Source organism: Papio anubis, chromosome 13 (assembly GCF_008728515.1).
Source record: "Papio anubis isolate 15944 chromosome 13, Panubis1.0, whole genome shotgun sequence".
Lineage (NCBI taxonomy): Eukaryota > Metazoa > Chordata > Mammalia > Primates > Cercopithecidae > Papio > Papio anubis.
In genome coordinates this window covers 21087877-21102503 of record NC_044988.1, presented here as the reverse complement: position 1 = coordinate 21102503, position 14627 = coordinate 21087877, and the positions used below count along the sequence as shown (strand labels likewise).

General features: G+C 42.8%; 1 protein-coding gene across 2 annotated transcripts in view; it reads left to right on the top strand.

Annotated features, from left to right (window-relative positions):
* The window catches only part of PCSK5 (proprotein convertase subtilisin/kexin type 5), a 464397-nt gene that overhangs the window by 411368 nt on the left and 38402 nt on the right, over nucleotides 1-14627 (top strand). Inside the window, exons 28-30 of one of the 2 annotated variants that reach the window (XM_021927555.2) lie at nucleotides 1634-1714; nucleotides 5624-5707; nucleotides 7606-7801. In XM_021927555.2, coding sequence (XP_021783247.2) covers nucleotides 1634-1714; nucleotides 5624-5707; nucleotides 7606-7801 — 361 coding nt within the window. The remainder of the gene's footprint in view (nucleotides 1-1633; nucleotides 1715-5623; nucleotides 5708-7605; nucleotides 7802-14627) is intronic. The other variant, XM_031654136.1, reaches the window with a different exon arrangement.

Here is a 14627-nt window from a genome sequence, read left to right as displayed (position 1 = left end):
ATTTCTCTTACCTCATATTTCCATCATTGATTAAATCCATGTTATAACAGGCTCTAATTACATATTCTGGTGATAGTCTAATCTACAGAACACAGACATGGTGAATTAGCTTTGTGTCTTTGACCACATCCTAACAATTTATCACTAGCCTGTCTCTTGATCTTAATTCTTATCCTTGGGGAAAGACTGGAATCCCAGAGTTAGTCACAAACACTGAAAGCCACACACATGTGGGGGGAAAAAAAAAAATCCACTTCAGTAGTGGGAAGATATGTTGCCTAATAGTCACTGAACTTTAGAAAACTTCAAAGATGCCACGGAAATCTGATTTTTAGAAGGACTTTGTAGATGTGTGCAGCTGCCTCACTTAGAAATGAGTGCACTATTTTTATTTATTTAACCTACCAGAACACAGAGTGCAAAAAAACACATGGCACTGGGTAAGTAATCAACTGTTTGGCCAGTAGGATGAAGGAAGCATCTGTATCAACTTGCACGGATGGTTACATACTCAGGAGTTCTCTAAGTGGATTGTGAAACCATTGACAGCTTGAAATTGGCTATGGTGGGAGTATTTACACCACAGAAATTGGAAACACTACAAATCAGGTTTTTGGTTTTTCATTTTCTAGAGACCTGTCTTACCAGCACACCATTACTTTGGCTTCTATCAAATTACTTTAGAATTCAAATTTATTACTGAAAAATTCAAAAGCCTATGTCTACACCCTCTAGCAGATGCAGACTTTAGAGCACAGCACACATTAATTCAAATCCTGGCTCTTTGATTTGCTAGCTGTGTAATCTTGAGTGAGTTACTCATCCTCTCTGAGCCTCAGTGTCCTTGTCTGTAAAGTGAAAACATGAAACTGCCTCACACAAAGTCATTTTAAGAATTAAATGAGAAAATGCATATAAAGCTCTCAGGACACATATGACACAATAAAGCCTAATCTACTCCCTAACTCTTTGACTCAGGCCGGTTTTAACACTTGAAACACTAGTTTGCTTTGAAAGCAGCATTCCCTGAGTCACGAAAGAAAGCAATTCTGGGGGCCATGCGCGGTGGCTCACGCCTATAATCCCAGCACTTTGGGAGGCCAAGGTGGGCAGATCACTTCAGGCCAGGAGTTCGAGACCAACCTGGCCAACATGGTGAAACCCCATCTCTACTAAAAATACAAAAAATTAACCAGGCATGGTGGTGCTTGCCTGTAGTCCCAGCTACTTGGGAGGCTGAGGCAGGAGAATCGCTTGAACCTGGGAGCCAGAGGTTGCAACAAGCTGAGATGGTGCCACCGCACTCTGGCCTGGGAAACAGAACAAGACTCCTCGTAAAAAAAATAATAATAATAATGTTTACAAGGAATGTTAATGACAAGAGAAAATGCCTACGAGATTTATAGTGTTAAATACAGTGTTCAAGGTCAGTCTTATGTATACGGAAGCTATAAATGATCACACATCTATACATAGATGTAATTATACTCACACACTCGATATGAAGATGAGACATCCATGTACCACAGTATAAACAACAGACATTTCTGGGTGGTGGGATTATAGGTGAAGTTTATCTTCTTTATCTTTTTGCATTAAAAAAACTAAACACTTTTTTTTTTTAATAAAAAAGAAGCTGTGCCCATTGCAAACCTATCTGTGGTGAAGAGCCTGCTGCAAGAGCGACGAAGGTGGAAAGTTCAAATCAAAAGAGGTAACAGGGAAATAGGGAGGCGACAATCACAGCGGCAGAGACTGTCTCTGGAGATGGTCTTCGTGGAAAAATCACCCCAAGAAGCTGGGAGGCCAGATGCAAATGGGGTGCAGAGATGCAGAGGTCATTAGAAAAAGATGGAGAGAGGAGGGGGCCATAAACACAACCTATGAGCAGTCACTCAGAGGGAAGACTGTGAGAAGCTCAGCAGTGGAGATTTCTGTAACAGATAAGGACATGCGTGACATGCTAAATGGTCATGCCTGGCAGAGGCTATCAAGAAGAGCATCTGTCCTCACAAAACTTTAATAGGCTGAGGAAGCACCTCTGCCTTCCCAGTCCCTGCGGCATTGTTTGAAATCACAAAGACTGGAAAAAACTAAGTGGTTACCAGTAGGAGACGAGAGAAATAAAGTCAATGTATTCATACAATAGAATACTATGGAGCCACCAAAAGGAAGAGGTTCTTTCTGTACTGATAAAGAATAATCTCCAAATATATTGCTTGTTTATAGGCAAGGTGATAAACCATGTGAATAGATAGTTTGTACGAAAAAGGGTGGAGAAGGGATTAGGAGGGAGACATCACAGTACATGCCTTTTCTCCATTTTGCACCATGTGCAGATTATGTATTAAATAAAAAATAAGTAGAATAAATGAACCCCTTGCTTTATATAGTTTAGCTACAGGCATTTCTGAAGAATGGATACTGCACTTTCTGGATCAAAGTGGTTCTTTCTTTTTTTTTTTTTTTTTTTGCGGTCCTGTCCAGTCTAGAATTTCCAGAGTGGGAAAAAGAGAAACTATGATCACGGTTAAAATTTACTTGTTGAGATTAAGTCCCTAATCTTTTATGATAAAGAACTCTTGCTGGGGAGGACTTGATCCCATGCCCAGGCCTAATTGCTAAGTTAACTGCTTGTACAGATCTCCCTCTGGTGGACATATGGAGACATTACAGAATTTTATTTTATTTTTATTTGTTATTATTTTTTAAGAGACAAGGTTTCCCTGTATTGTCCAGGCTGGTCTCAAACTCTTGGCTTCAAGCGATCCTCCCACCTTGGCCTCCAAAATTTCTGGGATTACAGACATAAGCCACCTTGCTTGGCTGACATTACAGAATTTTATACCAGGTGTATGCAGTAAAATACCAAATTGCCAGAATGTGAGATACATGTAATTATAAATATGTGCATATGTGTAGATATAGACATTAAAATGTATACAAATATGAGAAAATTAATGAAAACTCATGTCTTTATGAATATATTTTAGTATATACATGATAACATCAAAGGAAAATCAGCCTGAAGCCTGGATGTAGAAGATTTGCAAGGTGTTCACTCTCTGATTAATATTGTTGTCTTATTACTCTTTGCACAACTGCTCTCAGCCATTCAGTGAACATCTGACTGATAGTAGCAACAGGATTGTTGCTCGCCTTTCGGCTGCCATCTCTTTGGGGCTGAGTGATATTGCAGGTTTAAAAGGCCTTCGGGGACAGAATCGGTTACTTTGAGAGGCATGAGGAACACCTTTGTGACAATCCTGTGGCTCTGCACAAGGCTAAATTCCTTAACAGATGCTCCAGAGAGAGAGTACACCAGTCAATCATCAGCTTTAATTAGTATATTGGAAAACCAGGGGGCTGGCTGCAGTGGCTCACACCTGTAATCCCAGCACTTTGGGAGACCAAGGTGGGTGGATCACCTGAGGTCAGGAGTTCGAGACCAGCCTGGGCAATATGGTGAACCCACATCTCTACTAAAAATACAAAAATTAGCCAGGGTTGGTGGCAGGCGCCTGCAATCCCAGCTACTTGGGAGGCTGAGACCGGAGAATCGCTTGGACCTGGGAGGCAAAGTTTGCAGTGAGTCAAGATTGCGCCACTGCGCTCCAGCCTGGGCGATGGAGTGAGACTCTGTCTCAAAAAATAAAAGAAAACCAGGGTAAAATTTTCTCTCCAGATTAGGAAAAAACCAACTACCCTGCATAGCAGCCTAATCATTTACATCTCCATCTCCATCTCCACCTGTATCTGAATCTATCCCCGTATCTATATCTATCCATCCTATCCATCTATGTACGTATCTTTCTACCATCTATATTTGAATCTAGTTTCCTCTATAGCAAGGCTCATCAGCTTTGTATCCATGATATTGTAGAAGCTGAGCAGTGCCACTCAGGTATGAAACAGAGGGAAAGAAGAGGGGAGTAAAACAAGCCTCAGAAATGGAGTGGAATTGTGACGGGAGAGAGACAACAGGAAGCAGAAGGAACTACCATTTACTGTGCCACTGTTAAGCACTTAGCACACATTATCTCATTTAGTCTTCACAACAATCCTATAAGGGCAGAATTATTTTCTCTCATTTTAGAGACAAGGAAAGCAGGACTCTGAGAGTTTAATTACTGTATCCATGGTTACCCTTCCCTTCGGCGGCACAGCTGGGATCTGAAGGCAGGTGTGACTAGAGAGCCATCTATACCCGGTTCTGACTCTTAGGATGAGAAGAAAGAAGATGAAAGGCAGGAGAAGAAGGAAGGGAGAAAGGGAGGGAGGAGGAAATGAAGGGAAATGGTGAGATGTCAACATTGGTTGAGGGTCAGGGTCATTGAAATCCCACATTCTGAGCTAGAACGTCGTTTTCTAATTTTTCCCTATGTGAGCCATGCTGATTTCTGAGCAATCCCTGAGCTCTAGTCAAGGTCTCAGTGTGTATTGATTGAGTGAAGTCTTGAAGCTGTTCTGTCTTTGAAACTGTCCCATGGAGTTGCTGAGGTGACCTCCTGGGAAAGCCTGCCCATCAAATGCTGTTGGAGGGAAAGGGAGAAGGGAACACTTCCAATGTTTCCCTGGTGAATGGTGTATTAACCTGGGATGGCCTACTTATAGCCCGACCAACCAGAAAGCTCAAGAGTAGGGGGAAATTTTGATGTTTAACAATGATTTGGGACAAATTTAAGATGAGATAAATTTAGGTTGCATAGCACAGTAGCTACTCTGAAGAAAACAGTGACCCAAACTTTGACCAATAATAAAATCTGATTTTCGAAGAACAAAAACAGAAAAAAGAAAAGAAGTTCCTCCATGAGAGGTACAATGAATTCTCAATTATCATCTTGGAGTGAAGAAAAATGGTCATCCGGCTGGGCACGGTGGCTCACGCCTGTAATCCCAGCACTTTGGGAGGCTGAGGTGGGTGGATCACCTGAGGTCAGGAGTTCGAGCCTGGCCTGGTCAACATGGCGAAACCCTGTCTCTACTAAAAATACAAAAATTAGCCGGGCATGGTGGTGAGCACCTGTCCCAGCTACTCAGCTGGAGAATCGCTTGAGCCCAGAAGGCGGAGATGGCAGTGAGCCAAGATCATACCACTACACTCCAGCCTGGGCTACAGAGCAAGACCCTGTCTCAAAAAAAAAAAAAAAAAAGACAAGAAAAGAAAAGGTCATCCAACAATCTTGGCAATAGAAGTGATTACCTTTGACTCATAAACTCATTCACAAATGCATACACACAAACACAAACTCACACTCCCATTTTTAACACACAAAAGAAGTAATCATTTGTTAGTTCAGATATCCCCACAGTATTTGAGGCTATCTTATAAGATACCACATTCCTTTTGGTACCACACATTCGTGTGGTATCTTTCTTGATAATCAATTGCCAATGAAGTCTTGATATTCAATTGCAAATGAAGGAGTAAGAGAAAAAAATAAATAAATGAAGTCTTCACAATGGCAATGAGCCAGTGCCAACAATCAGCTCATGTACAATCAAAAGGATTCCATTTGGGGCAGGAAAAGGAACTAGGTTACCCATGAGATCTTTTTCAGCACTGGAATCCTATGTGCCTATTCAAAGGAGAAGCCTGAACTGTTGTTTCTTTCTCATACAGATACTTTGAGAAAATCCCAGCCTTGTCATTCTTCTTGTAAAACCTGCAATGGATCTGCAACTCTGTGCACTTCATGTCCCAAAGGTTAGTGTGTTGTGTGACAGGAGATGGCAGCAGTCAAGCCAAGTCATTGAAACTCATGTGTAGTGGCATCTTTGTGTAAGGAGGTCTGTAACGCCTTGGTCTACTCCCATCACATGTTGGGAGACACACAAGGACCCAAACATTGGCCAATGATAAAAGCTGGTTTTCAAAGGACAATACAAAGAAGTGGTCGGGTGCAGTGGTTCACACCTGTAATCCCAACATTTTGAGAGGCTGAGGCGGGAGGGTTGCTTGAGCCTAGGAGTTTGAGATCAGCCTGGGCAACATAGTAAGACCCCATCTCTATAACAAATTTTTAAAATAGCTGGGCATGGTGGCATGTCCTTGTAGTTCCAGCTACTTGGGAGGCTGAAATGAAAGCATTGCTTGGTCTCAGGAGGTCAAGGCTGCAGTGAACCATGATCATGCCACTGCACTCCAGCCTGGGTAACAGAGCAAGACCCTATCTCAAAAAAAAAAAAAAAAAAAAAAGTTTCTTGATCTAAAGGCATGATGAAGAGGGAGGGAGAAAGAAATAAGAGCAGCAACATAACAGCTTGATAACTTACCAATTGCTTCATCTATAGAAACAAAAATCACAAATAACATACCTTCCCTGAATTAGGGGAATATTTTACTTAAATGGTACACTGACATAAAGAATGTTTAAGTGGGCTGGGTATGATGGTTCATGCCTGTAATCCCACACTTTGAGAGGCTGAAGTTAGAGGATCACTTGAGGCCAGGAGTTGGAGACCAGCCTGGCCAACATGGCAAAACCCCGTCTCTAATAAAAATACAAAAATTAGCCACATGTGTTGGCACATGCCTGTAATCCCAGGCTACTCAGGAGGCTGAGACATGAGATCACTTGAACCTGGGAGGCAGAGGTTGCAGTGTGCACTTCAACCTGGATGACAGAGCAAGACGCTGCCTCAAAAAAAAAAAAAGAAGAAGAAGAATGTTTACATGATCATTATAAAGTCTGTGTTGGAATGTACAATGTTAATAGTGGAATATGATGCAAAAGCAGAAAAATTTACAAAGGCAAGCCACGATTATAATCATAAAAAATATAAAAGGTTACACTCAAAAAGCTAAAGCATTTTCTTGGAATTTTGGGTTTGAGAGTGATTTTGAAAACTGGTTTTCTTAATGAGTATCTGTTGTTCGATTAAAAAATAGATGGATCCTCTGTTAAAGGGAGAGTTGGGTGGAAGAGTTGTAACTCTGTGCCGAGCCTGTAATCCCAGCACTTTAGGAGGCTGAGGCAGGCAGATTACCTGAGGTCAGGAGTTCGAGTCCTGCCTGTCCAACATGGTGAAACCCCGTCTCTACTAAAAATACAAAAATTAGCCAGGTGTGGTGGTGCACGCCTGTAGTCCCAGCTGCTCGGGAGGCTGAAGTAGAAGAATCGCTTGAACCCAGGGGGCGGAGTTTGCAGTGAGCCAAGGTCGAACCAGTGCACTCAAGCCTGGGAGACAGAGCAAGACTCTTTCTCAAAAAAGAAACAGTTGCAACTATGTTAGTGTCCTAACAAGATGACCTTTGGGGAAGCAGAGTATTAATAGATTCTATCAAGCTGCGCATGTACAGCTGCCTCACACCAGGAAGACATAGACAGGGTGTTAACAAGACTGATCAGCTGGGCAAAGGGAAGCCCCGTCATGACCTCTACCTAATATCCGTGGGAAAGGAAAGAACCAGGGCAAAAGCCTCTTGCTGTCAATTGCCTTCTAGAAATGTAACTCATCCTGGAGGACTCAGCATCACTAGTAAATATTTTGGTAAGCCTGAAATAAGTGCCTGGATACTTTGGTCTTTGGAAAGCTTAAAAAAGCCATGTCTCTGCATAGAAACACACATCATGACTATTCCTATCTTCCCTGGATTTCTAGGTGCATATCTTTTGGCTCAGGCCTGTGTTTCCTCCTGTCCCCAAGGCACATGGCCTTCTGTAAGGAGCAGGAGCTGCGAGAACTGTTCGGAGGCCTGTGCCATCTGCTCTGGAGCCGATCTTTGCAAAAAGTGCCGGATGCAGCTGGGCCTCCCTCTCTTCCTCCATGAAGGCAGGTGCTACTCCAAGTGCCCGGAGTAAGTTTCCTTTTTAATTTTACTTCCTGCTTGTAGTCGCTTTCCTAAGGTACTTTGGGAGCAATTCCTTCTTGTTCACCAAAAAACTCTTCTCCGCTCTATGAGCACCCGCATAAATGTCCTCTGTTGTCTGACACGGCTATGGGCCGCAGCAGCCAAAACTTACATGAGGCCAGATGCCCACTTCTCCTTTGTGACTATTTTATGTGTATATTTTTACTTTTATGAAAAATATGTTCAGGGGCTAGGCATGGTGGCTTCACACTTGTAATCACAGCACTTTGGGAGGCCAAGGCAGAAGGATCGCTAGGAGTTTGAAACCAGCCTAGGCAACATAGCAAGACTCTGTCTACAAAAAGTTTAAAAAATTAAACTTTTTGGGGGGCCGGGCGCGCTGGCTCACGCATGTAATCCTAGCACTCTGGGAGGCCGAAGCGGGTGGATCATGAGGTCAGGAGATCGACCTGGCTAACACAGTGAAACCCCGTCTCTACTAAAAATACAAAAAATTAGCTGGGCATGGTGGCGGGTGCCTGTAGTCCCAGCTACTCAGGAGGCTGAGGCAGGAGAATGGCGTTAACCTGGGAGGCAGAACTTGCAGTGAGCCAAGATGGTGCCACTGCACTCCAGCCTGGGCAACAGAGCAAGACTCCGTCTCAAAAAAAAAAAAAAAAAACTTAGCCAGTGGGTGCCTGTAGTCCCAGCTACTTGGGAGGTTGAGGCGGGAGGATTCCTTGAGCCCAGGAGATTGCAGTGAGCTGTGATTGCGCAACTGCACTCCAGCCTGGATGACAAAGCAGGACCCTGTCTCTTTAAAAAAAAAAAAAAAGAAAAAGTTATTTTCCCACCTTAATGATCAACTGTTGTCATGGCTTTTCTTTTTTCCTCCATTACAAAAGTAAGGCTGTGATGTGAACCTCTTCTAAAGGTTTAAACAGGTGAGGCATGAATTATAAATAATAAATAATACTTCGTTAGTTAGTTATTGATTCCTCCTGGTTTCCTTGGTCCCCTGGTTTGTAATTGCTTTACTCTTCCTACCAATGGTCCCACCTCCAGAATTTACCTAGGAAGAAAGTGAGGAATAGCAAATGGAAGAGTACAGCAAGAAACTTTCAGCAATAAGCAACAGAAATGCCAAGTAAAATGACTGAGACATAACAGGGTTTATTATCTCACAGAACAAAAATGTTGCAAGTCCAGTATCGGTCACTTCAGCGGCCAAGAAGGTCATCACAAAGTCTGGTTTTTCTGTTTTGCTCTTGTACCTTCCTTAGCTCGTCCTCTCTGACCGGCGCCGCTGCTGAGCCCACATTGTGTGTCTCAGCTGCAGACACTGTCACCCCATGCAGCCACAATCAGGGCCAGGAAAGGGGATGTCTCCCCTTGTTTATCCTTTTCTTGAGAGAAAAGAAAATTTCCTCAGACTTCCCTGCTAATCTCAGTCCCAAGAATGCATCACTGATACCTCCCTAAATCAATCTCTGGCCAAAAGAATGGAAATATAGGCGTGGTTCAGGCTGGACAAGATTTACCCCTGAGCACGCAAACAACTCAGGACTCTGACAGCCAGGAAGAATGGAGAGAGGAAGGCAGGAAATAAATTTGGGGAAGTAACTGACAGTGTCTACTTTAAGGAGTTAGGATTTTCTTTTGCCCTCTTAGTAAAAGAATTTGATACAGTGACACCCGTTTCCTGGCTGGGCATGGTAGCTCACACCTATAATCCCAGAACTTTGGGAGGCCGAGACAGGCAGATCACCTGAGGTCAGGAGTTCAAGACCAGCCTGACCAACATGGAGAAACCCCGCCTCTACTAAAAATACAAAATTAGCCAGGTGTGGTGTCCTATGCCTGTAATCCCAGCTACTCGGGAGGCTGAAGCAGGAGACTCGTTCAAACCCGGGAGGTGGAGGTTGTGGTGAACTGAGATCACACCATTGTACTCCAGCCTGGGCAACGAGAGCAAAACTCTGACTCGAAAAAAAAACAAAAAAGGAAAAAAGCAAAAATGGCACCTATTTCCTAGTGACCTATTTGTTTTCATTACTGAGATAGACTCTATATATAGAGTATAAATATAAGTAATGAGTATAAATATAGAGTATAAATATAAGGTATTTATTCTCAAAAAGCATCCAATCTAGTATAGAAAGCCAAGCATATTCACCTCAACAACACAGATACATATTTAGCACCAACTAGGTGTAAAAATTGATACTGATACAATATCAATAGATTACATTGTATATATGTAGCTCAGTGGAGTCTATTCTTCTACCAACAATTGATACTGATATTGATATTGATATTGATATTGATATTGATATTGATCCTTGATATGGAAAGCTAAGTTAAGACCCACTGAAGGAAGTCTGGGTCTGCAAAATGCTTACAATCCAGTAAGGGAGGTTTACATCAGGCAACGTCACACTTCTCAGAGCCTTAATGTACAAAAGGCTAAGAGATTCCAAGGGAAAAGAAAACATTTTAAATCACTATTTTTTGAATGCTTGCAATGTCCAGGTATTGTGCTAAGGGCTTTAAATGTATGATCCCATTAATTCTCACAAGAATTCTCTTATTCACATACTATTATTTTCCCTCATTTGACAGATGAGGAAAAGAATAGCAGAATCTATTTTACATGTCAGATACATGGTGTGGTCAGAATTTGAACCCAAACCTCTCTGGCATTGAAGTCCATGTGCTTAACTATCACTCAGTGCTGCCTTCTTGTATAATTATTTAATCACAACTTTATTAAGACATAATTCACACACCATACAATTCACCCCAAAAGCGTATAATTCACTGGTTTTTAGTATATTCACAGTTATGCAACCATTACCACAATCAATTTCAGAACATTTTCATCAACCTAGAAAGAAACCCTATACCCTTTTAGCCATTATTCCTACTTTTTCCATTTCCCCCAGCCCTTAGCAACCACTAATCTACTTCCTGTCCCTATAGATTTGCTATTCTTGGACATTTCCTATAAATGGCATTGTATAAAATGTGGTCTTTGAGCCAAGCATGGTGGCCATGGTACACACCTCCAGTCCCAGCTATCAGGAGTCCAAAGCTGGAGAATTGCTTGAGCCCAGGAGTTCAAGGTCAGCCTGAGCAACATAGCAAGACCCTGTCTCTGAAAATGAAAACAAAACATATAAAACGAAAAAGACAAAACATGTTTTTCTGTGACAGACTTTTTGACTTAGCAGAATGTTTTCCAGCTTCATCCCCGGCTGGGTATTTGAGAAAAAGCTTGATGGTCACTAGCTCTGGAAGGATTTTGTCAAGCAGAGAGTGGAGAAAGGGTAGCAAAGGGTCAGAGTAACAGAACCCAGGTGAGAAGGCAGGTTTGGAAACTTCCAGTCCTCCTCCCCTATCAACCGAGCTCCCCCGCGGCAAACTCAGCCAAGTGTTACAACAAAGCGAAGGTGAAAGTCAGAGAGCTGCTTACCAGAGTCAGTCATTGCTTCCTCAGTGGTAGGATTGAACTGGTTGTCATTATTATTGCCTTATTTATTTAATCATTACCTTTTTCAACGCTCTCTTGGGTTCTTTGAGTGTTCCAGGAATTCACAATGCATTAAAACAAGGAAGAAAGAGTGTATTTTGCTTTACTCCAGTTAGTCGACCGCTCAACATTTTTTACCTCCAAGTCTGGGGTGAAGCATTTTCATGGAGCAGTGAGACACTATGCAGACATGCAGCAGTCAATATAGTCTGTATTGCTTGAGCAGTAGGAAAGCTACGAGCATGGCCTAGAAATACTGCAGACTATAGAATTGCAAGCATATGCCCTCCTGCTATGGGTAGGGTGATCTGATTATAGTGGAATCCCTCATCTTTGTGTTTACAGAAAAAGAAAAAGAAAACTAACAACAGAAGACACAGGGTCTGAGGAACATATAATATCCAGCTTATCTTGGAAGCTTTATTGCTGTTTCTGAGAAATCACCCTTTTGGGTGTGATCCATCCTAGAACAGCAATAAGATTTATAACAGGAACATAACCTGCAATGACACAGCATCCAGATATTCAGAGCTATTTATAAGTTAGCATTTAGTGGCCCCTGCTTTTTCAAATATAGTATATGTTCATGAAAAAAAAAAAAGTTGTTTGTTTTGTTTTGTTTGTTTGAGACTGAGTCTCACCCTGTCACCCAGGCTGAAGTGCAATGGTGCTACCTCTGCTCACTGCAGTCTCTGCCTCCCAGGGTCTAGCAATTCTCCTGCCTCAGCCTCCCGAGTCATTAGGATTACAGGTTCATGACACTACACTCAGCTTTTTTTTTTTTTTTTTTTCTATCTTTAGTAGAGATGAGGTTTCACCATGTTGGCCAGGCTGGTCTCAAACTCCTAACCTTGTGATCCACCCACCTTGGCCTCCCAAAGTACTGGGATTACAGGCATAAGCCACCGCACCCGGCCAAAAATAGGTTTTAACAGTAACATATATCTTTTGTTTTGTTTTGGTTTTTGAGATGGAGTTCCACTCTTGTGGCTCAGGCTGGAGTGCAATGGCGCCATCTCAGCTCACTGCAACCTCCGCCTCCCAGGTTCAAGCAATTATCCTGCCTCAGCCTCCCAAGTAGCTGGAATTACAGGCATCTGTCACCAAGCCCAGCTAATTTTTTGTATTTTTAGTAGAGATGGGGTTTCACCACATGGGCCAGGCTGGTCTTGAACTCCTGACCTCAGGTGATCCACCCAACCTGGCCTTTCAAAGTGCTGGGATTACAGGCATGAGCCACCATGCCAGTAACACATATTATTATGGTGGCTGTTTAAAAAGCAACAGAAAACTTAAGGTGGACTCACATTCACCAAACGTGAACAGATTTGAAGCTCTGTTGAAGAAATACAGCCTTCCTTTAAGTGCTGCCAGTCGCTGTCTTGGTGTCTGTGAAATGGAGGTGAAGGTCCCGGACCACACAGCTTTCACAAGACATGGATTTATCTGAGCTGAAAGACTGCAACACAAAGTAATTTGAATTTAACAATTTAGTATATGCAACCATTTCTTTCTAAAACAAATATTAGTCTTCTTAAATAAAATAATTGTGAAATAAAGCACTAAGAAAAACAGTTTTATGAATGCAGAGAGCGGAAAGGAGGACAAACTCGCAGGCAGATCTGTGTGGAGACTACTTTTAGCAAGTGGCTCCTTAAAAATCACCTCTCAAGTTGCCTTCTGGCTGTCTCCCAACAGCTTCTGATATTCACCTTTTTTTTTTTTAAGATGGAGTCTTGCTCTGTCACCCAGGCTGGAGTGCAGTGGTGCAATATCAGCTCACTGCAATTTCTGCCTCCTGGGTTCAAGCGATTCCCCTGCCTCAGCCTCCTGAGTAGCTGAGATTACAGGTGCCTGCCATCACGCTCGACTAATTTTTGTATTTTTGTAGAGACAGCATTTCGCCATGCGTTGGCCAAGCTGGTCTTGAACTCCTGACCTCAGGTGATCTGCCCATCTGGGCCTCCCAAAGTGCTGGGATTACAGGCATGAGCCACTTCAAGAGTTTTATTTTTTTTCTTTTTGCTTGAATCCATTTCTTTCATTTCAGCATCTCATCCAACATCCACTGACCCTCTTCTGAGAGGGATCTGAAAAAGATTTCTTCATGCTGCATCTTTTTAGGCTCTATATTAGCATTCATCATCTTCAGTGTCCAGAGGTCTTGACCAGGCCTAGCATTGAGATTCCCTGGAGGTAGGCCTGATATCACACAGCTCCCCTCCTTTAAACACAGAGTGGATCGTTGTGGCACACCAGCTCCCACCGTAAGCTTACGAGATGTGGCTGTCCCCACTCGGAGGCATCCCAGCACCAACCCTCAGGTGTGGCAAGAGAGGCACATCATGAATAACAAAGACACCCCTATCTCTTAGGAAATTCCAAAGGTTTTGAGGTTAGCTGAAGAGTAAGACTAGACTTCTCTTTGGGTGAGGTCAAATTCTTTACTATGCATACAGGAACAATGAATCCATCAAATTTTCATTCCATTAGAAGGTGTGATTGGTAAGGTGCACCTGTAATCCCAGCACTTCGGGAGGCCATGGTGGGCGCACTGCTTGAGGCCAGGAGTTTGAGACCCGCTTGGGCAACATAGTAAGACCCCCATCTCTACACATACACAAAAAAAGGGGATAAAAATTTAAAAATAGCCCAGTGTGGTGGCACAGACTTGTAGTCCTAGCTACTCAGGAGGCCGAGATGGGAGGATCACTTGAGCCCAGCAAGTCGAGGCTGCAGTGAGCCATGATCGCACCACTGCACTCCAGCCTGGGCAACAGAGCCAGACCTTGTCTCAAAAAAAAAAGAATGTGATCTATTTAAGACTGCACTAAATTTCCTTAATTTCAGATTTCTCAAATCCAGCCAAACTCTTGATGAGCATATAACACATTGCCATCCACTGTCTTCATTTTTAAGAGATAGGCTTTGTTTGGGGAAAGTAGCTGAGTCTCTTCTTCAAGCATTCTCTGTCATGGTCAAAAAAAGCTAAGGGTACTAATGTGTGAGGAAGCCTGATCTTAGCTTTTATCTGGATGCTATTTCTTTTTCTCTCTTCTACCTAAACTGCTTTCTTCTCCAGTTGTTCTTACCTGAAACTATATCAGAAATATAACTTTTTGGCTGGGCACATGACTCACACCTGTAATTGGGAGGCCAAGGCAGGCAGATCACTTGAGGTCAGGAGTTCCAGACCAGCCTGGCCAACATGGTGAAACCCCGTCTCTACTAACAACACAAAAATTAGCCAGGCATGGTGGTGCATGCCTGTAGTCCCAGCTACTCAGGAGGCTGAGGCAC